The 27,672-nt window shown below is 47.6% G+C and overlaps 1 protein-coding gene and 1 pseudogene across 3 annotated transcripts; both read right to left on the reverse strand.

The window, feature by feature from the left end:
- Positions 1 to 14: 14 nt before the first annotated feature.
- Positions 15 to 27,628, reverse strand: LOC120650083 (protein ETHYLENE-INSENSITIVE 2-like). 3 transcript variants are annotated; one of them, XM_039927104.1, is made up of 10 exons: positions 27,497 to 27,628; positions 26,681 to 26,860; positions 5,210 to 5,679; positions 4,523 to 4,609; positions 4,293 to 4,406; positions 3,992 to 4,204; positions 3,647 to 3,826; positions 2,748 to 3,076; positions 1,583 to 2,660; positions 15 to 848 (listed from the first exon to the last, which is right to left on the reverse strand). In XM_039927104.1, exons 3-9 carry the CDS (start codon positions 5,459 to 5,461, stop codon positions 2,246 to 2,248), a joined length of 1,590 nt encoding a protein of 529 aa, XP_039783038.1. In that variant the 5' UTR covers positions 5,462 to 5,679; positions 26,681 to 26,860; positions 27,497 to 27,628; the 3' UTR covers positions 15 to 848; positions 1,583 to 2,245. The 3 variants fall into 3 exon arrangements, with proteins under 3 accessions (XP_039783038.1, XP_039783036.1, XP_039783037.1); XM_039927102.1 differs by having other exon boundaries at positions 1,583 to 3,076; XM_039927103.1 differs by lacking the exons at positions 26,681 to 26,860; positions 27,497 to 27,628 and adding an exon at positions 5,921 to 6,215 and having other exon boundaries at positions 1,583 to 3,076.
- On the reverse strand, positions 6,734 to 8,404 carry LOC120650085 (annotated as a pseudogene).
- Positions 27,629 to 27,672: the final 44 nt, after the last annotated feature.

Genomic DNA, 27,672 nt, shown 5'->3' on the forward strand with positions numbered 1-27,672 from the left:
CATCAGTCCAGTTATGTACTCATGCCACCTGCTTCACGAATGAAATATACTGCACAAAGGATGGATCTCACACCGGTTGTTGCTTCATTCGAGGCCCAAGAACCGAGAGCGATTATACACATGTTCACAAGGTCACCCGGCCTCATCCGTAGGAGTACTGTTATGCACGGGAGGAAGAGGACCTGCAGATGTCGACGGTGCGCCAAGCTCAGCGGCCATGAATGGAGCTTCACACAGCAAGCAACAGCAGCAGCTCCACCAACCCAGCAGAAGAGGCACGACAGTCATCTCCGTACGAACCACCCCACACGGCCGCAGTAGCCAGACCAAACTAGCTGAAGGAGTGGGCACACGTCGTGCGGAGAGATGTCCTCCCTCATCAGCGAATGGAAATCAGATTTCCAAGGCCGGCGTCGCACATCAGCACGCACGCGGCACACGGCGCAGAACCATCACATCCAAAATGACGGCATACATATTTGCATCTGATCTGAGTTCATGCGTATTTACTGAACCTGAGCGGCACGGTTTTCAGGAACCAGGAGAAGAATCCCGGGCGGAACTCCGTGATGTGCCCGTCCAAAGTCATAGGAAGTAGATTGAAGAACAACACCCAGAAGACCATGCCAGGTTGCAGCGAAATTTTCAATCATGCACAGTTCTCGTCATCACGTACCGATGTTGCACCTCGCCTCAACGTCCTTGATCGCCTGCAGGATCGCAGATGCTGCGGTAGTGTGGTGAAAGTCCCAGCTGATGGGCTTTGCATCTTCAACTAGGCTGCTCTTTCAAGGCAACAAACACGTCCCTGTTCTCGCGATATGAAGAAATGCGGTCCAAAGGACTCCCTACATCGAGAAAACCAATGATCAGCAAACTGGAAGCGAAAATGAGCCCATACAAGTTTCGGCAACTCCTTGGCCCTGTTTGGTTTGCAATTCTAGTGTATTCAAGAAAAAGAATCTTTCACGCATGGCGGGCTAAATAAAGTTTATTTGCAAAACCTCTTCAGAGATGAGTGTAACTTTTCGCGACGAATCTAACGATGATAATTAATCTATGATTAGAGGATGATTACTGTAGCATTACTGTATCCAATCATGGATTAATTACTGTCGTTAGATTCGTCGCGAAAAGTTACGTTCATTCATGAAAAAAGTTTTGTAAATAGACTTTATTTTAATACTTCATGCATGCGAAATTCCCTTTTCGGGAGGCGTGCCCTAGAATAGGCGAGAACGAACCAAACAGGGCCAAGAAACCTTGTTCACTAAAGAAAAAGTAAACTGCATGCAAGTTATCTGCTATCATTTCCCAAACTGTCTAAGGCATATGCAGTTACTAGCCATTCACTGCATGATGCAAAAAGGTGTTCCAAACCCAACCGGTAGTTGATATATGCTCAAACCTTCAGTAGCTCTAATTAACTGGCATAAAATCTTTTACTGCAACGTGAAACTTAGTCATAAAGTTTTCAGTGCGGATGGTGCATTGCTTGGATTTATTTCTCAGGGTGCACACCTTTTAAGTGGAAAGATTACAGTTTATAGTTGCTGAAAAGCAATTAAGACAGAAAGAGCACCTCAGGTCAAGAATGCAAGCCTTATTTCTCCGGCCAGTGATCACCTCACTCGTTCAATTCTGTTCTTTCCACACCAAATATTTGGTAGGTCTGAAGGGATTTATTGATGTTGGTGTTCATACTCGACTGCACAGAGCGGAAATCTCTCTGAAGGTTATGCTGCAAGAACCCCACTTATCTGAAATTTCGAGACTACAACTTGGTTGTTGAGTCCACATATTGTGATTTTCCACATGCATCTTACAAAGGTGCACCTGATTTCTGACACCACTATCCGAATTTGCTTCATTCAGCAAAGTATTTTGAACCAAGCACATTTGTTTAGGAACATGCATGGACAACTGGACAAGTCAGTATAGTTAGGAATATGAGATTAAGAAGATCTAGGAAGTTGCTGTGCCTGACTGCCTTCTTGCAGCACGAGCCGAAACAATAGTGTGTTGAGAGGCTACTACAGAGACTACCCGCATCACTGTCTTCTTCCTTACTCAAAAGTAAAGGATGGAGACGCATTACAGAGTTCCAGTACCACCAGGTGAGGTCTCGAACCAGATTCTGTGCCACAACAGAATCCTTGTTCCTCCAAGCATTTGCATCTACCTAGGCATCCTTTTCAGTTAATCTATTAACATTGAAGTTCTCTAATGCTCTACGGTGGTGGCACTACAAACTTTTGACACTGGCAGTGTCAACCACAGCTGTTTTTGTCTCCTCACGATATATAGACGGTGAGGGCTGAGCTTCGGGATTAATAACCATATGATCAGTTGATTGTATAGTAGTATCAGAACTGCCATTATGCTCAAAAGCTGATTTGGAATGACCAATATGCTCGGAAGTTGTTTTGGAATGCTCAAGAGAAGCCGCTTGGTTATGATGAGCATTGTCCAATGTTTTTCTCTGTGGGTGGACCAATGACAGCAGTTCCTCAGCTTCAATACATGCTGATTTTAGTGGATTAACAGCAAGGAACAGTGTAAAAACAATAGATGCACACGAGATTAGGACTACAGCAGCATAAGGAAGTACAATAGGGCGTCCAGTATTTCCTTTTCCTTTCAGATCATTTGTCCAAGTGCTATCACCAAAAAGAATTTCCGCCATGAAAATGATATTTGTAAACAGCGTAAGAAGAAATGCAAGGAAGGCCAGTATTTCAACATACGTTGACATTTTGTATCTTCCCATTAATAATCTTGATGAAGAAACACGGAAAACAGGTATAACAGATGCAGGAAGAAACATAGCCTGGATAAGTGGACACATGATAAGTAACTGATATAACCCATCGGAACCTGCAACCTTCGCATGGTAGATAGTAGTCATCATGGCTAAAACTTTAGGTAGGATATGATGTGCAAACAGAGGCAATTTAACACCAAAGAGATTCTCTGAAATTACATCGTTTCCAATAATACAGGTCATTGAGATGATATGGCCAGAAAAGACAAGGATCACCAATAACACAATTGGTGCCACAGGATTTGTAAATATCTGCGGATTACAAGAAACCAAATAAAATTTAGAAAGGAGCTTTAATGCAAACTCCAAGGTCAAAAGTGACAATAGCTTTATTGAATAAGCACCAACAACTCCCTAGAAAAAAGCACCAAACATTTCATGTAGAATGCTAGAAGCTTAAGTTTCAGGTGAGCAATAAGCTCACGATTCAACATCCCTTATGTCTACTATAGGATCCATGAGGCCTACGACTTCAACCAAAATGCACTAGAATTATCTTTTTCTCTAAACTGTGATACTTGAACAATTATCTCGACTCCAATAACATACCAAACAATTCCATGCACTATCAATTCACACAAAAGTTCGATGAGTTGCTCCGCAAAGGTAGGTAATGTAATCATACTTGCACTTGCAGCTACTCAAGAGAATTGCAAATTCAAACATGCTGGGTATTAGTTATTTCTTGTAATTCAAACATACCACAATATTTAACTCAATGTTATTTCTTGTAATTTTGACAATTTGATTCTGCTCTTATATACACTAAAAAGGCAAGTGAACTAAGGACTAGACGGATAAGAAGAGAAGGGAGACACAAACCTCATTCATTAACTGTACTGCCTCTTGAAAGTGAATGGCCATTGCGTTTTTTGATTCATCTGCCGCTGAGCTCAGCAGAATATAGTTCACAAGAAAAATCCCAGAAAAGGATAAAACTATAGAGAAAAAGTGATCATGAAACAGGGAACCAAGGGTAAGAACCGGAAATCTTCTCTGAACCTGTGTATATGACATCTCAATCAGTACATGATACACCACGCCTAAGCAGATCAGATAAGCAGAAAATGAATGGAAAAAAAAACAGTTCAGAACACACCAAATGTATCTCGAAATGTGTCATCTGGCAATTATAACTAAGCATGGGGAAGATATGTTGGAACTCACCTGAACAACTGATGAATGAGTATAGAAGCTGTGCACTATTATATTTGTACCAAGTAGCGCCATCAGTGAGTAAGCATTTTCACCACTCAACTTGGGGAACATTACATTCATATCAACAGAGGTTTTGGGATGACTAACCAGTAGACCAAGCACAAAACAAACAAGTGTGAAGCCAGCTAAGTAGGTATTAAACATTCCAGCCATCCTCTTGTCCTATAATGAGATATAGAAACCATTACACGAAGTCCTAAAGCAGGCCATACTTTTATGATACAGTTAATTTGGGGATTTAAAAATTTACCAGAAGGGACAGCGTGTATGGTAGCAGATTCACTACAACACTTGTAAACCATACGACTGTCAAAAGATCATCGTATTCAAATACAAGTTTGAACCCAACTGCTGTGCCTGCAATCTGACAAATGTCAAATGTTACTTAAATGCTCTGGTAAAGTGTATACTATGAGCACATAAACATCTCGGGACAAAACATTATCATAAATGATTTTTTTCTGAATTTTGTATATATACCATGGACACTTCAGAAGTTAACAAGGACAGTCCTGCCAGAAGACCAAGAACAATACATATCGGCCGACTGTACTCCTGGCGGCAAATCTATTTGTTCATGTACAAATATCACAGACGAGTTATGATCTTTGGAAGGATATGCTGAAAATAGATGAAGAATATTTAACTAGAAAGAATATTTTCTAGAAAGAACTTAAACCTCAGTATTCCTTTATTTTTTTTAATTTTTAAAAGTATGTCACTGTACCTACAAAACTCAGAATATCTTCAAAAAATTTTGCATTTATGAAAGAGACCGCTCACAAAACACAGAAAAGAAAAGGATAATGCAAGCACACGGTGAAAAATATTTGTGATATTTAAGTTTCGGATGAACCACCATTTTCGGATTATAAAAGAATAAAAATAAATGTTTTTGTTTTAGACCAAGATATTTAAGTTTCATCCGAAGAGGCCATGCATGCACTATGAAGACACATCAGGGAATCCAAGCACCTCGACCTCCTAGAAGATAGTTATTATGGCACTAAGGGTGAGCTAACAAATTCACGTCATGGCTTACATATGAAACACACAACTATCAAACTTCTACCAAGCTCTTGCAAATCAGCTAGAACCAGTGAGTTATGGTGGCCGTGATGAGAGCTCTACAACTTGCAATGGCAAGAAAGGAGTGTAAAACCGTACCTCTGCAAGGTTCTTCCCGGTGACCATGCCAATACAACTTGAGAGATACTGACATAGAATGGCCGACAAATTGAAACACAGCATCAGCAGCACAAGATCATACCCAAACCGATACCCAGATTCCAATGTCACCAACCACTTTCCGAGGTCAAGATACGCCATTGAAATCAGGAGTGTCGGTCCAAGGGTCCGGAAAGAATTATGCGGAGCAACCCCAGCAGCCAGAGAGTCTACACACCGCACACCATCCATTGTGCAGAGACAGTGATGGTCAACAAAAGCCTTTTCAGAAAGGAAAAAAAAAGCTCACAAGCTCGGTGTGGATCCACCCCACAGGACCTGACAGCCAACTGTTTTTATCAAATTCAGGCCCTTGTTCGTACCCTCTCGTTACTATCCTTATCTAAGCTGCAGCCATCACAATCCAGTACTCCGACAAACAAGCTTCAGAAATGAACAGTGCATCACTCCTGCAAATGGTCATGGACTGTCAGGAAGGAGGGAATATATAATCTGTGTTTCATTACACGGAAATAGTAAGCAAAACAACCCAACAAATCCCCGCGGGCGTAACAAAGAAAAGTTGCGGCGGTCGATTCCGGCGATCGCTGGCTTGTTTACGGGCCAGGGAGCACGGAGGTCAGTAAGACACACACAGGCCGATTCCGGCGATGGAGCCCGAGCGCGAACCAAGGACGGGCGGTGTCTTACCGCGGTGGTGCGAGCCGACGATGAAAGGCGGGCGGCTGGGGCGGTCTACGATGAGCGCGGGAACCACCGACGAGGACGAAGTCGAAGAAGAGGAGCAGGTCGCGTACGTCTTGCTTGCCAGAGGTTCAGTTTGGGGCCTGTAGCCTTGTAGACGCCGTGTGGCTGCCCGTGGCCGCGGCGCCGCGCGCGCCGATGATGTCCGCGGGCGGGCGCGGCGGGCGACGTGTGCAGTAGGGCGATGACGCGTGGCGAGAGGCGAGCTGGGTGGCAAGCATGCAGGAGGGACAGCGGGGATGCGAGGCGACGGCGCCCCGCGACGGCGGCGTCTCATGTGATCCGGCGGCAGTCCGGCACCCATGGGCCATGGCGAGCGCACGCGCGAGGCTGTCTAGGTCTGGGCCTGGGCCTGGGCCATGTCTACTTGTTGGGCTGAGAGGAAGAGGCCATGCTTGCTGGGCTCGTATGGGCCGCAGCCGCAAAGAAAAGACGTCCGGCAGAACAGCACCAACCAAAGAGCTCTACTTTCTCCACTAAAAAAAAGAGCTCTACATCCCCTTACTTCCCCTAAAAAAAAAACAAAGAGCCTAGACTTTCCAAAGAGAAGGAGCTGTGCACTTCACGTACAATCTTTTCCAGAGAAGTCGTTTCTCTGTGAGTAGTTTCCAATGTTTCTGTTTGTGAACAACAATCTCAGCACCTGCTGATTTTGTATTGTAAATATGTGATCTGAGACCAGGTTGGCAGGTTGAAGGCCCCATAGCAACGGTCTCTGTCTGAAGCCCAGAAGTCCAAAACTCAAGGAGGGACTACAAATATCCTTGAAGACACTGATTTCACATGACCATGACCCTCTCATGAAGGGATCCAATAAGCTTCGATTAACAAGTCACCATTTCTCATAGCTAGTTATTGTCAGGCTCAAGTCCAATCGAGAAGTCGAACGCTTTACTGTTAGATTCTTTTTTTCGACACCTCTCATCTGGGTACAACTGTAGAATCTGTTCATGTACAGACTCACACCGACCCTACACAAGCACACCACGTGTACATCGACAAACCTACAACCACACTCAGATCACTAGATCGCGCCTTTGTGAGATCACCGGGACCATTCATGGCTCCGTAGACAACAGGCGCGTTGTATTCGCTTTGTGGCACCACGCGTCAGAGTCAACCAAATTTATTGGGGGCGAAGCCCTGGTGAGAGACGCGAGTGCGATTCCTACAAATCGAACTCGTGCTGGCAGCCCGCACACCAGCGGAGCTAACCACCCGAGCCATGCTCGGTTCTCTACTGTTAGATTCTTACGTAAGCTCACTCTGACGGTTAAAAACATGTCCCCGGAACTCATCAAGAATCACTGCAAACTGCCTCCTTGTTGCACGGCCCAAACCAAATGGTTTTGAAAGGGTAATCCTTCTTTGTGTAAACATCTGCTTCTACTTCATGGCCTTTTTCATTTGAGCGTTTCATTACTTTCTGCAGTAATATGGTCTACTATGCTGGCACTGGCTCTGTCCAGTTGTGTGTCAGTGAGGGTTTGTACTTCAGGATTAATAGCTGACGTGGCGTTGGAATCGCATGTAAGCTCAAAAGCTGATTTCTGATGATCCTGCAATAAATCCCTTGGAACAGCGCCAATGGACGACCTACTAACATCTTCCCGTGCACAATTTTCCAGATATGGTTCTCTGCAGGTATGTTCTTAAGCTGGTTGACCTTGTGATGAACCCATTGGAACAGCTCCGATAGAACAGCTCTAAACTTCATGCCAATTTTTTCCCCAGAGAAATTGCTCCTCTATAAGGAGTAGCAACCGATGTTTTACTTTGTGAACGCACCAACAACAACCGAATCTAAGCTTCATTACTTGCTGACTTTAGTGGAGTAACAGCAAGGAACAGTGTAAATGCAATTGATGCGCATGAAATCAGGACTACGACAGAGTATGGCAGTATAACAGGGCTTCCAGTGTCTCCTTTCAGGTTGTTTGTCCAATTGCTATGCCCAAACAAAAGTTCCGCCGCAAATATGATATTTGTAAACAGTGCAAGAAGAAATGCGAGGAAGGCCAATATTTCAACATATAAAGATACTCTGTATCTTCCCACCAATAATCTTGACGAGGAAACACGCAAAATGGCTATAAAGGATGAAGGAAGAAGCATAGCCTGGATAACTGGGCACATAATAAGTGACTGATATATCCCTCCAGGACCAGCAACTTTCGCACAGTAGATAGTAAGAACCATAGCAAAACCCTTAGGTATCAAATGATGCGCTGACAGAGGCAATTTTATACCAAAGAAGTTCTCTGAAATGACATCACTACTAACAATGCATGTCAACGAGATGATGTGGCTTGAAAACAGAAGGATCACTAATAACACAATTGGTGCTGCAGGATTTGTAAATATCTGCAGAAGACAAGAATCCACAGATTTCAGGAACGGGATTCGTGTGGAATTGTAACACCCCAGGTGTTAATCACCTGTAGTTGAGGTTAATTGTGTGTTTAACATAATCTTTAGCGCTAATCATGCATCATTACATAGGAAGCCTTGAAATAATGCATGTGTATGTATGTGTGTCTGTGTATATGAACACAGTTGAGAAAATAAAATTTTGTACATGAAATGACGAGTCATTTGAATCATAGTTTTTAAAGATTTAAACTATTTTTCAGGTTTTAAACAAACACTTCTTGAAAATAATTTCTAAAACTTTGCTCAAATGGACTTTTGCCCAAAACCAAGGTTATAGGCTTTCGAATGACAAACAACTTTTGTGTTCAAAGTTTTTCGAGTTACCACACAAAAATGGGAGAAAAATTTGAATTTCGAAGTGTATAGGATATTTTTCAAATGCACTCAAGTTTAAAATTTTATCTTTCAAATTAAGCTTCAAATGAATTTGTGCCTGAAACGAAAGTTGTAGTATTTGAAGTTTTGAACAACTTTCGTATTTAAAAGTTTTTCATTTGAAGCCAAAAAGAAGGAGAAAAATTGAATTTACCAACTGCATTTTGAACTCAGTTTATTTACGAAACTGCCCTCATGTCCCTCTCTCCCCTTTCCTCCCTCTCCGTTTCTCGCCGTGACGGCGTTCGCCGCCGGCGTCGACACCCGGCCGCCCCCACGCGTCGCGCCCCCGACCAAACCGCCTCGCGCGCCCCCGATTTCGTCCGAAACCACTCCCTTCTGGCACCTCGCGCGGCTGCCACGCACCCCTGTAACGCCCCGAAAACTCATCAAGTTAAATCGTTCGCTAAGTTTGTTTCTCGTCGTTGAGCTCGATGCTTCCTTAAAACCCTAACCCCAGCTTTCCGGGAACCTCCCTGTTCCGATCTCCCGATTCCCGAAAAACTTGTCTCGACACCCGTATCCAGAACACTGTTTTCCCCTCAACCCGTGCATCACGCCTGACAGCAGGCCGCGGCCGCGACAGCCGCGCGTGCCCGACCGGCGTCGCTGTCGCCACCGGCGGGATCACCGCAAATCTCTCCCTCTCTCCTTTTTCCCTTTTCTCTCCCCTCCTTTTTCTTTTTCTTTTCTTTTTCCCATTTCCTTCTTTTCTTTTCTCTCTCTTTTTCCCTCTCTCTCTCCTTCCTTTCTTCTCTACCGCGCGCGCCTGGCCCGGCCCAGTTCTCCTCCCCGCACGCTCGCCCTGCAGCTGCACGGCGCGCACCGGCCCGTGCCCCGCGCGGCTCGCCTTCGCCCTGCTCCCCGAGCGCCGTGCCGCGCCGCGCCACGCCAGCCCAGGCCGAGCGCGCGCGCACGCGACCACGCCGCGACCAGAACGCCCGCACACGCCACGCCCTGCCCCCCCCGTGCCCCACGCCGCTGCTGCCGCCGTTGACGCCGTACTGGCGGCGGCGACCTCGGCACAGGGACGCCGCAGCGGTCGCCGCCTGGCCGAGGCGTCATGTCGCCCCGCCGTGCGCGCCTGCCCACCATTGACGCCCAGCTCTGAGCCGGCCCCCACGCCATTAACACCGCCGAGGGGTCGCATCACAGGTCTCGCCGGCCTCCGCCCGCGTTCCGTCGAATCCCACCGCCTCTCACGCCTATAAAAGGCCCCGACGCCGCTCCTCCGCCCCACACCCCAGTTCCGAGCTCCACAGCCACCCCACGCCCTCTCCTCAGCCCTGCAGCGCCGCCGCCGCTCACCACTTCCACCATTACCGCCGCCGCGAGCACAGGTCACCGCGAAGCCCCCATTCCGCAGCACCGCAGCTAGAGCCGAGGTAGGCAACGGGGTTCCCGAGCTCCTCATCCCCTTTTCCCCTCAAATCCGGGCCGAAAGCAGGCGCTGCAGCGCCGCCTCATGTCCGCCGCCGCTCGCCGCCGCACCCCGTCGCGGCCAGGCCAACTCAGGCCGTCTCCGCCCGAGCCGTGGCTGGGAATCAACCTCACGGCTCCCTCTCTCCCTTTTCCCCCACTCCGGAGCCACCCCGAGCCTCTGGCCGCCGGGATTGGCGCCGCCGGCGCCCCTCCATCCCCTTCCTCTGTTCTGAACGGGAGGAAGGAGGGGGAAGAGAGGGCTTTTTGCCCCTAGGCCCTTCCTTTCCCTTCTATTTACTAAAGAACCCTTCCACTCTTTGGGGTTTTTCAAACAAAGCCTCACCCCTTATTGGATTTCCAAAACAAACCCCCCACCATATAAACTTAATTACAAATAAAACCCTGACACTTTTAAATTAACCCAAGTAACTTCTAAAATATAAACCAAGCCCCTGCCTACTTAATCTTAATTACAATTAGGTCCCTGGACCCCTGTTTAGGGCCTAAACGCTCCCCTGACCTATCATTTTATGTGCCTAACGACCCCAGCTTAACCTAAAATTTTACCCCGCCTCTCCTAACTTAGTTCTGGCCATACTATTCAGAAACCGCCCAAAAATAATACTCTATGCTCTATATTTCATGTGTTCCCGTTTCGAGCTCGACGACAAAACCTTGTTCTGATTGTGTGTTTGTTTGTGTGCGCCGTAGACCACGGAGTGAACGAAGGAGAACCCGTTGACGAGCAGTACTGTGAGCAGGTGAACGAGGACCCGATCCGCGACCCCGAGCCCGAAGGACAGGACTTCCCCGAAGGCTTTGAAGACGGCAAGTTCAATCCCATCCTTTGATGCATGTTTCTGTCCTAGTTTTTATGAACACAACCCAATGGCCTGTTTTATAAATTGCATATGTTTTACTTGCATGAAAACACGGTTGGATAGCCACCCCTTGATTTGTGATGACCATTCCTTGACCACCTAGATTAATGTCTGATTTTGTTTGGACGTTAATCGATATTAGAATGCTTAGGACTTTACTCATAATACTATTTGATTTATAAAGAAAATGTGTGCGTGTGGGAAGGGATAAAATGTGGATTTTCGAAAGATGAGCATGGGCGAGATGGACGGCATTTCTGTGTGATTTGCCGATTGGTGTGCTTATGCCTGTGTGGCTGGGCAAAGAAGGGAGATATCCATCTTGTCGCGTCTAAGGACCGAGTTGGTGTGTCATCTCACCTAACTCCACTATCGTGCAAACCACTCGACCGTTGTATGGGCAACGGCGTAGCATAAACCCCACTAGTTGGTGTGATAGCCGTCAGGAGAGCTGAGAGCAGCGGGTGACTAAGGAGAAGGGATAAGCCCAGAGGGACTTATGCCCGGTTATACCTAAGTGAATGGTCGATGACCCCTTGGTACAACCCGTGATGGCTAGTCAGGCTTAGCTATGGTGGGTAATGGCTATGTTGGGACCTACACCGACACGACGGTGTTCGAGTTGTGGTATCCTACTTGTGGGTAAAGTTGCACACCTCTGCAGAGTTAAGAATCTATTCGAATAGTCCGTGCCCACGGTATTGGGCGAGTTATGGTGTGGTCACATAACTAGTGTTTCTTTGAGATGGGCTGGTGTGAGTTGTTTTGAAATCGGTTCCGGCAGTTGTGCCGTGTGCTACGACGGACGGGGAGTCCGGTAGCAGTTTTAAAACCTGAACTCTGTGTTGATGCCAAAAACTGATTTCTAAATGGTTTTCTATAAAATAAACCCCTGCATAAAGTATCGTTTTTCGACAAATTAAACCGTAACCTCATCCTTGATTTACCTATGCATATTATTCTGTTATAACCCCCTACGTGGGTGTGATTGGACTTGCTGAGTACGTTTGTACTCACCCCACTCTTACTTTTTACAGAAGAAGACCCAGACTTCGTGCCAGACGACGCCGAGTAGGGTTATCGTTCTACACCCAACCTTGCCTGTGGTACCAGCCCTGACGAGATGCCTCCGCTGTCGCAGTACTCTGAGCCTGAATTAGACTCCGTATTAGTAGCACTCTGGTGTATTGTCGTAGCTTGGTTAATCCTTGTTATCATCTGTATCGAGTGTCCGCCAAGGTTTGTAAGGTTTTGAACCATCTGATGTAATAAATGTGGCATCAGCCTCCTGGGACTGATGTTTTGTATCACATTTAAGTCTTCTCTTAAGAGGGGACGCTTCAGGTGGTATCAGAGCCGTAGGTTGGCCGTAGGACGTGACCCTAGGAGTGAAACCCGTTTTCAGGACCTTTCACCTTAAGACTTTTCTATCCTTAATCCTTTTCTCACACAAATACTTACCCTTGATTCTTGCCCTGTTCCAGATGGCTGACAATGGATGGATCGGCGGAATCTGTTTCGCAGAGCCCGGCCTTCCTAAGTTGTTGATACTCAGCCTGGAACGCATTGGAGTTGTGGATCCGCCAGAATTTCTTTACCGGGAGTACGACTCCAAGGGCACTCTTCGGTGTGACTTGATGATCTTCATAGCTAGGAGCACCCGCTACCCAGATGTGGACCCTTGGTTCATCTCCACCACTGGATTTCGTTTCCCGGATACCTATCGGAAAGCCGCCCGCAAAGCCCTGCGGCGTCTGCGTGTGATCTACAGGCATCACCTCCAGCGTACTCCTATGGGATTTTTCCCGCCGACCGAAGGTAGAGGACGCACATGGATTGCCAGGATGAGAGGACTTGGAAGAGAAGAAGAAGACCTGGAAGACACGGTCTCTCACCTATCCATCTATCTCACCGGCCTGGATGAGCTCTATCGCGAGCAAGCAGCACAACTGAAACAGCAGGTCCACAGAGCCGAAAAAGCAACCCAGGAGATGGAGGAACAACGGTCGAGGACTTTCCATGCCGAGTATTCCCTAGCCGCCCTCCAAGTTCAAATGGATGAAAAGGAAGAAGAACTGGAAGAACAACGGGCAAGAGCCACACGCGCCGAGGACTCGCTAGCCGCTCTCCAAGCTCGCATGCGGAGGTATGAGGCTCGCTGGGGAATAGGAGGATGGATAGAGGAAGACGCTGAAGAAGAACCCGAAGAGGCTCAATGGGATGTAAACACCCAGACCGAAGAGGAAGAGCCCATGGAAACCCATTGGGACGTTGGAACTCAAACTGAAGAAGAAGAACCTGAAGAAACCCATTGGGACAAAGGTACTCAGACCGAGGACGACTTGATGGATCAGCATCTTCCACTGAAGAAGCGCTCTCTTAGGTTCGAGGAAGAGTCTCCATGATAGGAGTTGTCTCCAAACTAGAACCTTTGCTCTAATAATAATCATGTACCCATGAAGTTGTACCCCACCATGATGCCATGAATAAAAATCACCTACCCCTTTGTGTACCTCAAATAAATGTGCAAGTTTTTCACCATATCTTTGTTTTCAGATGGCTGAGGAAGGATGGACCCAGGGCGACTGCCAAGCTGCACCTGGCTTCCCCAGCCTCTTGATCAACGCCCTGGAGAACCTTGGCGTCACGGAACGCCCAAGGTACTACAGCCGAGAGTATGAGCATCATGGTACTCTCCGCTGCAGGGTGATCCTAGTCGTCGCCAGAAGTAACCGCTACCCCGACATCCTGTCATGGCGAGTGACTGCTACAGGGTTTAGGCACCAGGACACCTATCCCCTAGCCGTCAGGAAGGCACTTCGTTACCTGTGCCGGATTTTCGAAGGACACCTCACCCCCACACCAATGAGGTTCTTCCCACCAGCCATCAGGACACCAGTTTGGGAAGCTCGAATGAGAAGCCTGGAACGGCGCCGCCATGAAGAAGTCCTCCTGTACCAAGTGGCTACCTACCTAGCCTCCCTGGATCAGCTCTTTGATGAGCAAGCCAACCTGCTGAGGGAACAGACCCATCGAGCCGAGCAAGCAGAGCTCGCGCTAAGATTGCAGCAGATCCGAGCAGTCCAAGCCGAGGCAAGAGCCGCAGCCGCGGTCAGCAGTGAAGCAGTTGCTCAGGAGAGCCTCAGACAAGCCCGGGACCAGCGTCTGCAAGAATGGACTAACAGTGGAACCCCAGTCCCGGCAATAGGTGAAGACCATGTTCTGCTCGGAACGCCCGTCATAGGATGGGGGCCACTCGTTGGAAACCCACTAGCCCCACCCGAGAATCCTGGAAGGTCTACGACCGCCGCCGCAAGAGAAGCCCCTGCACAACCCCGAGAAAACGGAGGTCTAGAGGACGGCGAGCCAGGACCACTCATTCCCCCGGAGGACGTGAGTTCCTTTCCGAGGGAGGAACCCGCTCAAGCCAATGAGTCAGCCTAAAGTGCTGGCGACCGTCAAGGGATGAAGCCGTGTGGTCCGAGGAAGTTCTGTGCCCCTGTTCTTTTGAAGTGTGTACCCGGACGTGTAGTACGCGTTTTAGTCGTGTCCCCCGTGTTGTACCCCCCCCCTTGCTGTAATAAAGTTGCTTGTGCTTGTTGTTTGTGATGTTTGCTTGTTGATTGTGTGCTTGCTGGCAGTAAATAGATACTGCCTTTTCAAAAATACGACTTAACCAACTTAAACATCACCTAATCTTAGTCCCAATCCACTCGTTCTGCAGATGGTTTCCCGGAGCGTCACAAGGGCCTCCCGCGTCAGGGACCCTGCAGCTGCTGATGCAGGAATACACCCTGACGGGCAAAACCATCCCCAGGAGGAACAAGAAGTGAGTCAGGGCAGAGGAGAAAACCATGGTGCACAGCTGCCACCACCACCACCACCACCTTTCGTGGACCTGGCACAAGTGATCCATAACCAGACTCTCATACTGGAGACACTGGCCAATGCTCTAGTGAACAGGCAGCCACGAGAGCAGACCTTTAATGACAAGCTGACAGCTTTTCTGAGGGCCAAGCCACCCACTTTTGCCGGATCCAGCAACCCCTTGGATGCAGATGACTGGCTCCGCGTGATCCAGAGGAAGCTCGAGCCATTTGGGTGCCAGGATCGAGATAAAGTTCTTCTGGCTGCACATCAACTCACCGGGACTGCCTTGGCCTGGTGGGAGAATTACTGCGCTGCTGCCAGAGATGCCTCCACCATCACTTGGAATGAATTCGTGAGGGAGTTCCGCCGCTACCACATCCCCTCGGCCACCATGAAGCGCAAGGCGGATGAATTCCGCGCACTTCAGCAGGGGAATATGTCGGTGGAAGAATATACTCACCAGTTTATGGAGCTGTCTCGATATGCGCCAGATGAAGTGAACGACGACGAGAAGAAGCAGGACATGTTCAAGAAGGGACTAAACCCAGAACTCAGGACCCTGCTCACCCCTCAGATCTATCCTGATTTCAACACCTTGATGAACAAGGCAATCCTCACCGAGAAGGCTAAGATTGATGAAAGGAAAGAGAACAAACGCAAGTTTCTGGAGAGTAAGTCTCGCCAGCAGGATCGTTTTCAGAAGACCAGAAGTCTCAGCTACAACGCACCAAGGTCCCAAGCCCCAATGCAGTACAAAACTCAGTCTCAAGTGACAGGACCACGGGCCTCTAACACCCAGCCCAGGAGCCATAACACCATGAGGGCCCCTCAGAGTAATGCAAGCCAGGTCACCAACAACAACAGCAACGTGAGAGCCTGCTTCAACTGCCGTGAGACGGGTCACTTCATCGCCGACTGCCCCTACGCCAAGAACAAGCCTGCTACTTCGGCTTTCTCCAACACAGTGAACGGACCCAAGCCAGTTCTGACCGGTGCCAACCGAGTGCCCCTCCGTGGCAACAGCAACAACAACAACAACCAGCAGAGGCAATCCCAACAGTCTTTTGGACGAGCCCGTGTCAACCACATCGACGCACAGGAAGCTCAAGGAGCCCAGGGCGTAGTACTCGGTGAGTACCTAGTCAGCTCAACTCTTGCAACAGTACTGTTTGATTCTGGAGCATCACACTCATTCATATCCTCGAGCTTTGTGGAGAAACATAAAATACCTACGGTACTACTAAAAACACCCCTAATAACCCGGACGCCCGGAGGAGACATCAGGTGTCAACTGGGTTGTTTACGGGTAAGGATCAATTTAAGTGGGGTAGAGTTTCTAGCAGACCTAGTAGTACTTAAGTCAGAAGGGATAGATGTGATCCTCGGAATGGACTGGTTAAGCAAACATAATGGCCTCATAGGTTGTACGGACAGGGTAGTACATCTAACAAACCCAGAGGGAGTCCGAGTGACCTGTCATACCCGGGAAAGTGGAGCAAACCCGATGGTATTCAGCATGGAAGCCAAGTCCTTGGAAGAAGTCCCAGTAGTGAATGAGTACCCCGATGTCTTTCCCGAAGAACTTCCCGGTATGCCACCAGATAGGGACATAGAATTTGTCATTGATCTTGTTCCTGGAACCGCCCCCATAGCCAAAAGACCCTATAGGATGGCAGCCTCTGAGTTGGCAGAATTAAAGAAACAATTAGAGGAACTACAACGAATTGGCTTCATCAGGCCAAGTTCGTCTCCTTGGGGAGCCCCGGTTCTATTCGTCAAAAAGAAGGACGGAAGCATGAGGTTATGTGTAGATTACCGGGCACTAAACGAGGTCACTATCAAGAATAAGTACCCCCTTCCCAGGATCGATGATCTTTTTGATCAGTTAAAAGGAGCCAGGTACTTTTCCAAGATTGACCTAAGGTCCGGATATTTTCAGCTCAAGATTAGGGAAAGCGACATCCCGAAGACAGCCTTTGTCACCCGATACGGACAATTTGAGTTCACAGTAATGTCTTTTGGACTAACAAATGCACCTGCTTATTTCATGAACCTCATGAATAAAGTTTTTATGGACGAGCTAGATAAGTTTGTCGTAGTCTTCATTGACGACATACTTATTTACTCGAAGAGCATTCAGGAGCACGAGCAGCACCTGAGGGTAGTTTTGGAAAAACTGAGAGTGCATAGGCTATACGCCAAATTCAGCAAGTGTGAATTTTGGCTGGAGAAAGTAGCCTTCCTTGGTCACATTTTGACCGCAGAAGGAGTAGCAGTAGACCCCGAGAAGGTCGAAGCAGTATCCAACTGGCAGCCGCCGACCAATGTGAGTGAGATCAGGAGTTTTCTTGGATTAGCTGGGTATTATCGGAGATTCATTGAAGGGTTTTCTAAAATAGCCCGGCCCATGACAGAGCTGCTCAAGAAAGAAAAGAAGTTCACCTGGACGGAGTCGTGCGAAAGGAGCTTCCAGGAGTTGAAGCGAAGATTGACGACAGCCCCAGTGCTAACCCTGCCGGATATTCATCGAGATTTTGTCATCTATTGTGATGCGTCCCGACAAGGATTGGGTTGTGTACTGATGCAAGATGGGAAAGTCGTTGCATATGCCTCCCGTCAGCTCAGGACTCATGAGCAAAACTACCCGACCCATGACTTGGAACTTGCAGCCGTAGTGCACGCACTTAAGATCTGGAGGCATTATTTGATCGGGAATAAGTGTGAAATCTTCACCGACCATAAAAGCCTGAAGTATATCTTCACCCAGCCGGACTTGAACTTGAGGCAAAGAAGATGGCTAGAATTAGTCAAAGATTATAATTTGGAAATTCATTATCACCCAGGGAAAGCAAATGTAGTAGCTGATGCTCTAAGCCGGAAGTCTTACGGGCCTAAGAATGACCATTTACAAGAAGAAATGGCACGACTAAATGTGCACATTGTCCCTCGAGGCTCCAGCCAAGTGCTGAATGTTCAGTCCACTCTGGAAGAAAGAATCAGGAAAGCCCAAAGATTGGACAAAGGACTGATGGAAATCCGGAGGCAAACCGGAGAAAATAAGGCCCCAGACTTTCGAGTTGATAATAAGGGAACGTTGTGGTATAAAGACAGGATTTGTGTGCCCCAGAAAGGAGATTTCAGGCAGATGATCATGGATGAAGCCCATAACTCGGCCTACTCAATTCACCCAGGATCCACCAAAATGTACATGGACATAAAACAGAAGTATTGGTGGAATGGGATGAAGGCAGATATTGCACGATTTGTCGCCCGTTGTGATACTTGCCAGAGAATCAAAGCTGAACACCAGAAGCCGGCAGGATTACTGCAACCCCTACCCATCCCGGTGTGGAAATGGGATGAAGTAGGAATGGACTTTGTGGTGGGCTTGCCCAGAACCCAGAAAGGACATGACTCCATATGGGTAATAGTGGATCGCCTTACTAAATCAGCCCACTTCATACCCGTACGGACCAACTATGACGGGGAGAAGCTAGCTAAGCTATATATAGAGAACATAGTGAAATTGCATGGTGTGCCCAGCCGAATCGTCTCAGATAGAGGAACCCAGTTCACCTCTAGATTTTGGAAAAGTTTGCATAAAGCCATGGGCACCAAGCTAGACTTTAGCTCCGCTTATCACCCACAGACGGATGGTCAGACAGAAAGGGTGAATCAGATTATGGAAGATATGCTGAGGGCATGTGTCCTCACTTATGGCAAAGATTGGGAACAAAGCTTACCCTATGCCGAGTTCTCATACAACAACGGGTACCAAGCAAGTTTGGGCATGTCACCGTTTGAAGCTCTCTACGGAAGAAAATGCAGAACCCCTTTGATGTGGTCAGAAGTTGGAGAACGAGCCCTAGTCGGCCCCGCACTCATAAAAGAAGCCGAAGAAAGAGTCGCCGAGATTCGAGAAAAGCTAAAAGCAGCTCAGTCCCGACAAAAGAGCTATGCGGACAAGAAAAGACGGGAAATAAGTTTCAACCCAGGAGATTTCGTGTATCTCAAGGTATCGCCTATTCGAGGAACCCGAAGATTCCAAGTACAAGGAAAATTGGCCCCTCGGTATATTGGACCATACCGAGTTTTGAAGAAAGTTGGAGCAGTAGCATACCGTTTGGAGCTACCAGAAGAAATGTCGGATATCCACCCAGTATTCCATGTCTCGCAGTTGAGAAGGTGTTTAAGGATACCCGAAGTAGAGCATGTGCCGGTTGAAACGATAGATCTGCAGCCAGACCTGCGATATCAGGAAATACCGGTGAAGATCCTAGACACCGTCACCAGGAGGACCAGAAACTCCGAAGTACGAATTTGCAGAGTTCAGTGGAGCAGACACGGAGTAAAAGAAGCTACGTGGGAACGCGAAGATGCTCTGAAGGAGGAATTTCCCCACCTATTTAAGGATCAGTCGAATCTCGAGGACGAGATTCATTTTAAGTGGGGTAGGTTTGTAACGCCCCGAAAACTCATCAAGTTAAATCGTTCGCTAAGTTTGTTTCTCGTCGTTGAGCTCGATGCTTCCTTAAAACCCTAACCCCAGCTTTCCGGGAACCTCCCTGTTCCGATCTCCCGATTCCCGAAAAACTTGTCTCGACACCCGTATCCAGAACACTGTTTTCCCCTCAACCCGTGCATCACGCCTGACAGCAGGCCGCGGCCGCGACAGCCGCGCGTGCCCGACCGGCGTCGCTGTCGCCACCGGCGGGATCACCGCAAATCTCTCCCTCTCTCCTTTTTCCCTTTTCTCTCCCCTCCTTTTTCTTTTTCTTTTCTTTTTCCCATTTCCTTCTTTTCTTTTCTCTCTCTTTTTCCCTCTCTCTCTCCTTCCTTTCTTCTCTACCGCGCGCGCCTGGCCCGGCCCAGTTCTCCTCCCCGCACGCTCGCCCTGCAGCTGCACGGCGCGCACCGGCCCGTGCCCCGCGCGGCTCGCCTTCGCCCTGCTCCCCGAGCGCCGTGCCGCGCCGCGCCACGCCAGCCCAGGCCGAGCGCGCGCGCACGCGACCACGCCGCGACCAGAACGCCCGCACACGCCACGCCCTGCCCCCCCCGTGCCCCACGCCGCTGCTGCCGCCGTTGACGCCGTACTGGCGGCGGCGACCTCGGCACAGGGACGCCGCAGCGGTCGCCGCCTGGCCGAGGCGTCATGTCGCCCCGCCGTGCGCGCCTGCCCACCATTGACGCCCAGCTCTGAGCCGGCCCCCACGCCATTAACACCGCCGAGGGGTCGCATCACAGGTCTCGCCGGCCTCCGCCCGCGTTCCGTCGAATCCCACCGCCTCTCACGCCTATAAAAGGCCCCGACGCCGCTCCTCCGCCCCACACCCCAGTTCCGAGCTCCACAGCCACCCCACGCCCTCTCCTCAGCCCTGCAGCGCCGCCGCCGCTCACCACTTCCACCATTACCGCCGCCGCGAGCACAGGTCACCGCGAAGCCCCCATTCCGCAGCACCGCAGCTAGAGCCGAGGTAGGCAACGGGGTTCCCGAGCTCCTCATCCCCTTTTCCCCTCAAATCCGGGCCGAAAGCAGGCGCTGCAGCGCCGCCTCATGTCCGCCGCCGCTCGCCGCCGCACCCCGTCGCGGCCAGGCCAACTCAGGCCGTCTCCGCCCGAGCCGTGGCTGGGAATCAACCTCACGGCTCCCTCTCTCCCTTTTCCCCCACTCCGGAGCCACCCCGAGCCTCTGGCCGCCGGGATTGGCGCCGCCGGCGCCCCTCCATCCCCTTCCTCTGTTCTGAACGGGAGGAAGGAGGGGGAAGAGAGGGCTTTTTGCCCCTAGGCCCTTCCTTTCCCTTCTATTTACTAAAGAACCCTTCCACTCTTTGGGGTTTTTCAAATAAAGCCTCACCCCTTATTGGATTTCCAAAACAAACCCCCCACCATATAAACTTAATTACAAATAAAACCCTGACACTTTTAAATTAACCCAAGTAACTTCTAAAATATAAACCAAGCCCCTGCCTACTTAATCTTAATTACAATTAGGTCCCTGGACCCCTGTTTAGGGCCTAAACGCTCCCCTGACCTATCATTTTATGTGCCTAACGACCCCAGCTTAACCTAAAATTTTACCCCGCCTCTCCTAACTTAGTTCTGGCCATACTATTCAGAAACCGCCCAAAAATAATACTCTATGCTCTATATTTCATGTGTTCCCGTTTCGAGCTCGACGACAAAACCTTGTTCTGATTGTGTGTTTGTTTGTGTGCGCCGTAGACCACGGAGTGAACGAAGGAGAACCCGTTGACGAGCAGTACTGTGAGCAGGTGAACGAGGACCCGATCCGCGACCCCGAGCCCGAAGGACAGGACTTCCCCGAAGGCTTTGAAGACGGCAAGTTCAATCCCATCCTTTGATGCATGTTTCTGTCCTAGTTTTTATGAACACAACCCAATGGCCTGTTTTATAAATTGCATATGTTTTACTTGCATGAAAACACGGTTGGATAGCCACCCCTTGATTTGTGATGACCATTCCTTGACCACCTAGATTAATGTCTGATTTTGTTTGGACGTTAATCGATATTAGAATGCTTAGGACTTTACTCATAATACTATTTGATTTATAAAGAAAATGTGTGCGTGTGGGAAGGGATAAAATGTGGATTTTCGAAAGATGAGCATGGGCGAGATGGACGGCATTTCTGTGTGATTTGCCGATTGGTGTGCTTATGCCTGTGTGGCTGGGCAAAGAAGGGAGATATCCATCTTGTCGCGTCTAAGGACCGAGTTGGTGTGTCATCTCACCTAACTCCACTATCGTGCAAACCACTCGACCGTTGTATGGGCAACGGCGTAGCATAAACCCCACTAGTTGGTGTGATAGCCGTCAGGAGAGCTGAGAGCAGCGGGTGACTAAGGAGAAGGGATAAGCCCAGAGGGACTTATGCCCGGTTATACCTAAGTGAATGGTCGATGACCCCTTGGTACAACCCGTGATGGCTAGTCAGGCTTAGCTATGGTGGGTAATGGCTATGTTGGGACCTACACCGACACGACGGTGTTCGAGTTGTGGTATCCTACTTGTGGGTAAAGTTGCACACCTCTGCAGAGTTAAGAATCTATTCGAATAGTCCGTGCCCACGGTATTGGGCGAGTTATGGTGTGGTCACATAACTAGTGTTTCTTTGAGATGGGCTGGTGTGAGTTGTTTTGAAATCGGTTCCGGCAGTTGTGCCGTGTGCTACGACGGACGGGGAGTCCGGTAGCAGTTTTAAAACCTGAACTCTGTGTTGATGCCAAAAACTGATTTCTAAATGGTTTTCTATAAAATAAACCCCTGCATAAAGTATCGTTTTTCGACAAATTAAACCGTAACCTCATCCTTGATTTACCTATGCATATTATTCTGTTATAACCCCCTACGTGGGTGTGATTGGACTTGCTGAGTACGTTTGTACTCACCCCACTCTTACTTTTTACAGAAGAAGACCCAGACTTCGTGCCAGACGACGCCGAGTAGGGTTATCGTTCTACACCCAACCTTGCCTGTGGTACCAGCCCTGACGAGATGCCTCCGCTGTCGCAGTACTCTGAGCCTGAATTAGACTCCGTATTAGTAGCACTCTGGTGTATTGTCGTAGCTTGGTTAATCCTTGTTATCATCTGTATCGAGTGTCCGCCAAGGTTTGTAAGGTTTTGAACCATCTGATGTAATAAATGTGGCATCAGCCTCCTGGGACTGATGTTTTGTATCACATTTAAGTCTTCTCTTAAGAGGGGACGCTTCAACCCCCGGCCTTCCTCTGCTCGACACGCCGCCGAATGTCGTCGCCGCTCTCGACGCCTGTGCCCACACGTCGCTGCGCCGGTGCAGCTCGTCACCGTTCAAGTCGTCCCGATCCACTCACGAGCAAAACCCAATTTGGCCTCTCCACTCTCGCTCCCCAGAGCCAGAGCCCGAGCTCCCCTCCCCTGCTCAGGAGCGCCGCCGCCGCCGCCATTAGCGCCTCCTCCCCTCGAGCTCACCGCGAAACCCCAGCCCTGCCCCTCCTCCGCCACAACCCAATACCCAGCTAGCTTCCCCCTCGCCGTGTGAAGCTCCCAGGTCGGACCACCACCTCTCCCTGCACGCGCAGAGGCGCCACCACGCCATGGCCGCCGCCGAGCTACCCCCTCCGCTAGTCCTCGCCCCCAATGGACCTCGCAAACGGCATCCGCAACTCTCAGTGAAGCTCACTGGCCCAGCCACCGTCTCCTAGCGCCGCCGGACTGTCGCCGCCGGCCGCCCGCTCCCACAGAGCCCCCATCTCCGGCCCTCCCCCGCTCGAGCTAGCCCATTGATTAGGTCGCCCATGGCCCCGTGAAGCTCCACGGATCGACCCCGGCCGCTCTCCTCCACCAGAGCGCCACCGCGCCGTGCCGTACCCTCCGCCGTGCGCCGCCCCACGCCGGCGAGCCGCCTCCGAGCACCCCAGACCTCGCGAAGCCCCTCTACAGGTGCGGCTCGAGCCCCTCTAGCTCCTCCACCCCCTAGCCCTCACCGCCGGTGACCCATCTCGCCGGAATCCGGCCGCCTTCCCCTCCTCTGTTTTGCCTCGCCGGCAAAGGACCCAGGTGCAAATAGCTTTAGATTTACAGGGGTCTATTTGTAAAAGAACCAATGTAACTCAAGCTGTGAACTTTGAAAATAGATAACAATTTGTAGAAAATCATAAATATACAAACTCAATTGTTTTGGATTCCTTGTAACAAAATCTACAAGTTTCATTACATGCACTTTCTTATTTGAGCATTAGTTTTTGTTCTATATTAAATGCAAGTTTATTAGAGCTTTAATTAGATCTCTAGTTCTATACGCTGCATGGCTGCCATTTTTGGTCAGTGTGTTGCATGCTAGATTATTAGCCTTGCGTAAAAGTTTCATGGACATTTGACATGCCTAGCTATCAGTTTAGTTAAAACTTGTTTTATGCCTGGTTTAATTAGTTTTGTTTGTACATGCTGTTTAATTTTGTTTCATGAGCTAAAACTGTTACAGTACCTTTAAATTGGTGCCTAGTTACTGTACAAAAAGTTTAGTAATTTTTTAGATAACTGGAACTGGTACAACTAAGTAATAGCATGAATAAATGTGGTAAATTAAGAAAAATAGTTCTTCTTCATGGAAAAATCTGATATTTTTGCCAAAGGCTTAAAATGGGTACTCTATAATACTGCCAAAGTTTGAGACACTAGAACTTAGTACATATGTCGAGAAAAATGAATCTTGTTAAATACAGCTATAACTTGCTATATTTATCATGTTCTGTATGTTCCTGTTTTAATTCTGAAAAATTTACTGTAAGCTCATCTTAGGATATCCAACACTCAGTTAAAAGTTCATTACCAGCACCTGCATAGTTTGGCCTCTACAAATCAATTTGTTTTCTCGCAGTGGCTGTGTAAAATGGTTTTCCTGCTTTTTCTGCTTCTTGAAACTTACTGAAATTTTTACAGTAGGTTGTTAGCTAAGTTATGCTTGCTGTGTAAAAATTTCATGACCATATGCTAAGTATAACCTTACTTTGGCTATTTATGCATATTTAACTAGTATATGTTGATTTGTTTGTCTTGTTTAAATAATTGGGTTTTGAAAACCACACCTAGTTCTTTTTATGAACTAAAACATGTTAGATTCTACTCTATAAACGGTTGCCCAATAAAACAGAGTTGATGATGTTGTACCACTTAACCTGAGTTGTTGGATTACAACTCTATAGTGTTTTAATCTTAACTTGTTATCATCATCCACTCATGCATGTGCATTTCATATAGACACGACTACTCTCGCCGACGGTACGTACGAGCTGGTGCCTGAAGCGAAAGAAGGTCCCGGAGAAGCTCAAGTGAACTTCGCCGGCGCCGTCGAGAACCCGAACCCGACTCCAGAAGCCTCGGAAACAAACTTAGCTCAAGAAGGCAAGCCCCGGAGCATAACCCTTATTTTCAGTATTTAATGTTTATTTAAGTATTTGTGTATTTACGTTTCTAGGAGTAGTATGCGTATCTTTTCCTATGTACCTATGAGTCTCTACTAGTATATAGGCACCGTTAGAAATGCTTTGCTAAGTAGGAATTTGGTAGAAGTCAAGTGATTCCTGTCACTAGCGAGATGTAGGTTTTGTTACTTATGGAAAAGCTATTGGAGAATGAATCAATAAGGAAAGAAAGTGGAGACCAGGCGGAGATGAATTTGGTATGGATATGGAATGAATAGAAAGTGAGCCTCCGCCTGTGTCGATTGAGGACTGTACCGTTGTTGGCACTACTGATCGAGGATTGAACAGTACTAACCACATGCCGGAAGTAGGAGGTAGTCGAAACCAGTAAGCTAATTATCTAAATTGCGTCGGAATCTGATTCTCGACCTGCGGTGCTGGGCAAGGGTTGACGAATGGGATAGTTGTCCACGGGTTCACGCGGTGTTCGCACGTGTGGGGCTCCTCATCCGGGTGCCGGCGGGCTTGATTCAGGCTTCGGGGTAATTGTGGGAACGGTTGCTCGGTGTAACTCGACAGGGTCACACTTGGCGTGTGAGTTAGGTCCATCTTGTAAGGTTAAATCGAATCGATTCGCCGTGACTCGCGGATATGAGAACATTGATCTCTCTGTCACATCGTAGTAAAATATTGAATTGGAAATGGAAAGTTGGGAATATGAGGTATGACTGTGGTACTCTGGAAAGATAATGTGATCAACCATGCGTGCTCTAGATGTTCAGGCAAACCTAGTTGGTATTTGTATAATAAACTTGAGCTAAAATACTGAAAGTAAGGATTCACTGTTAGTAGTTTTTCAGCAAAATAACTCCAGAGTCAAACAGCTTTGCATGTCTAGGAGTCGGCTAAGTATATACCACTAGTCGGGTAAGTCTCGCTGAGTATTAGTATACTCAGGGTTTGTTGTCACCCTGTTTTTTCAGGTAGCTGCTGTTGGTTGAAGCTAACCAGGATTCACACCGGTGGGCTCAATGTGATATCCTCATGACTTCGTAGATAATGTTATTTTCAAACCGAGCTTTTACTTTAATTTCTGCTGCAACTTTTAACTCTGATAACTTTTATTTAAACTTAATTGTAATACTTTGCATTGTAAACTTAATTTTGAGAACTTTTGGTCTGCTTGTAATCATCTGTGCTCATCTTCGTGCGAGACTTCCGGTGTTTTCGATCCTTAACCCAACAGGCTGCCGGATTACACCGTTTTAAGTGCGCTATAACTTAATTAACGCTTAAAATGATAGTTAGCGCACTTAAACTGGTTTAATTTATGTGGTTCTGTCACAGGAATCCAAACTTAAAAAATCATATCTGCTTATTAAATATGCACCAACCAGAAGCTTAAGTTGTTGAGGAATGGTGAGCAATATGCATATATGATCATGATTCAATGACACCACATATTTCTATTCTCCATAAGATCCACGACAAAAAAAGCATTACAGTTATCTATTTCTTAAAATTGTGCAGGGCAGGTAAAAAAAATACCATATTCAAATTTAATGCACTAAACACCAATGGATTACCCTAAAGCTTAAGTTTTGGGAAAGGTAGACAATATATTTATATTTCAACAAATTTCAGACAGTTGCAAATCCAAAATGCAAATTAGAAGAGAAATTTAAGATACCGAATTTGTGTTATTTTTTTCTAACAATAGATTGATTGCTGCTCAAACACTAATATGTGTCGTAACTCGTAAGTGAACAGAGGCATAATAAACAGAAATTTGAGAGAAACCTGGTGCATTAACTCCATAGCATCTTGGAAGTTCATGACCATTGTGGCACTGGATTCATCTGCTGCTGAGCTTAGGAGAATATAATTCACAAGAAAAATCCCCGTAATTATAAATAATATAGAGAAAAGGTGGTCGTGAAACAGGGAGCCAAGGGTAAGCACCGAAGATCTTCTCTGAACCTCCACATACGATATGTGAATACATACAACAAACCAAAGAAGGTCAAATAAGCAGGGAACAAATCAAGAAAAACGTGTTTTGGTCTATCAAATGGAAGAGAGTACAAAATTAAATTGCAATCACTTGATGTGTTTTTTAATTAAGATATTTTTAAAACTAACAGCCTTAACTACCATATGGTCTGGATCCATTATACTGCTTTTGTTAATCAACGCCGTATGCATTCTTGATGAAGATATATTCATCAAGTAATCAATCATACACCAACAATTCAGTAGACTTGTTTCATAGTATGATAACTCTGGCAACATGAACGAAAATAAAATGCTGAGAGTAGGTGCTGCGAATAGGGCAATAGGCTGCTTTATTTAGACATGAAAGCAGCACAACCAAACATCAACAATCCTGGTCCTCGCCAATCGTCATCATAAAGCATTTGCTTACTACGTATTCATTAATTCAGCACTCTTGTGGTAAAACATGAAACATAACTTTCATCATGAATGGAACATTCAGGATTGATAGGACAAACTTTTAATGCAAGATAAGTTTCACAAAGCAAAGTGCACCAAATGTACGTGCCATCTGAGAACTGTACTTAAGCATTAGTAAGAGATGTTGGAACTTACCTGAACAAATGACGAATGAGTATAAAAGTTGTGCACTATTATATTTGCGCCAAGAAGTGCCATCAGTGAATAAGCACTTTCACCACTCAACTTGGGAAACATAAGATTCATATTGACAGGGGTTTGGGGATGACTGATTAATAAACCAAGGACAAAACAAAGAAGTGTAAAGCCAGCTACAC

Source organism: Panicum virgatum, chromosome 9K, assembly GCF_016808335.1.
Source record: "Panicum virgatum strain AP13 chromosome 9K, P.virgatum_v5, whole genome shotgun sequence".
NCBI classification, from domain to species: domain Eukaryota; kingdom Viridiplantae; phylum Streptophyta; class Magnoliopsida; order Poales; family Poaceae; genus Panicum; species Panicum virgatum.

What these genes read in the sequence shown, in the direction of transcription:
- LOC120650083 (XM_039927102.1), bottom strand. Translation starts at nt 5,461, where the DNA reads ATGGATGGTGTGCGGTGTGTAGACTCTCTGGCTGCTGGGGTTGCTCCG. An exon ending in CATACACGCTGTCCCTTCTG is followed by an intron (nt 4,205 to 4,292) that starts GTAAATTTTTAA and finishes ATCTCATTATAG; the next exon opens with GACAAGAGGATGGCTGGAAT. An exon ending in CTCATTCATCAGTTGTTCAG is followed by an intron (nt 3,827 to 3,991) that starts GTGAGTTCCAAC and finishes TCATATACACAG; the next exon opens with GTTCAGAGAAGATTTCCGGT.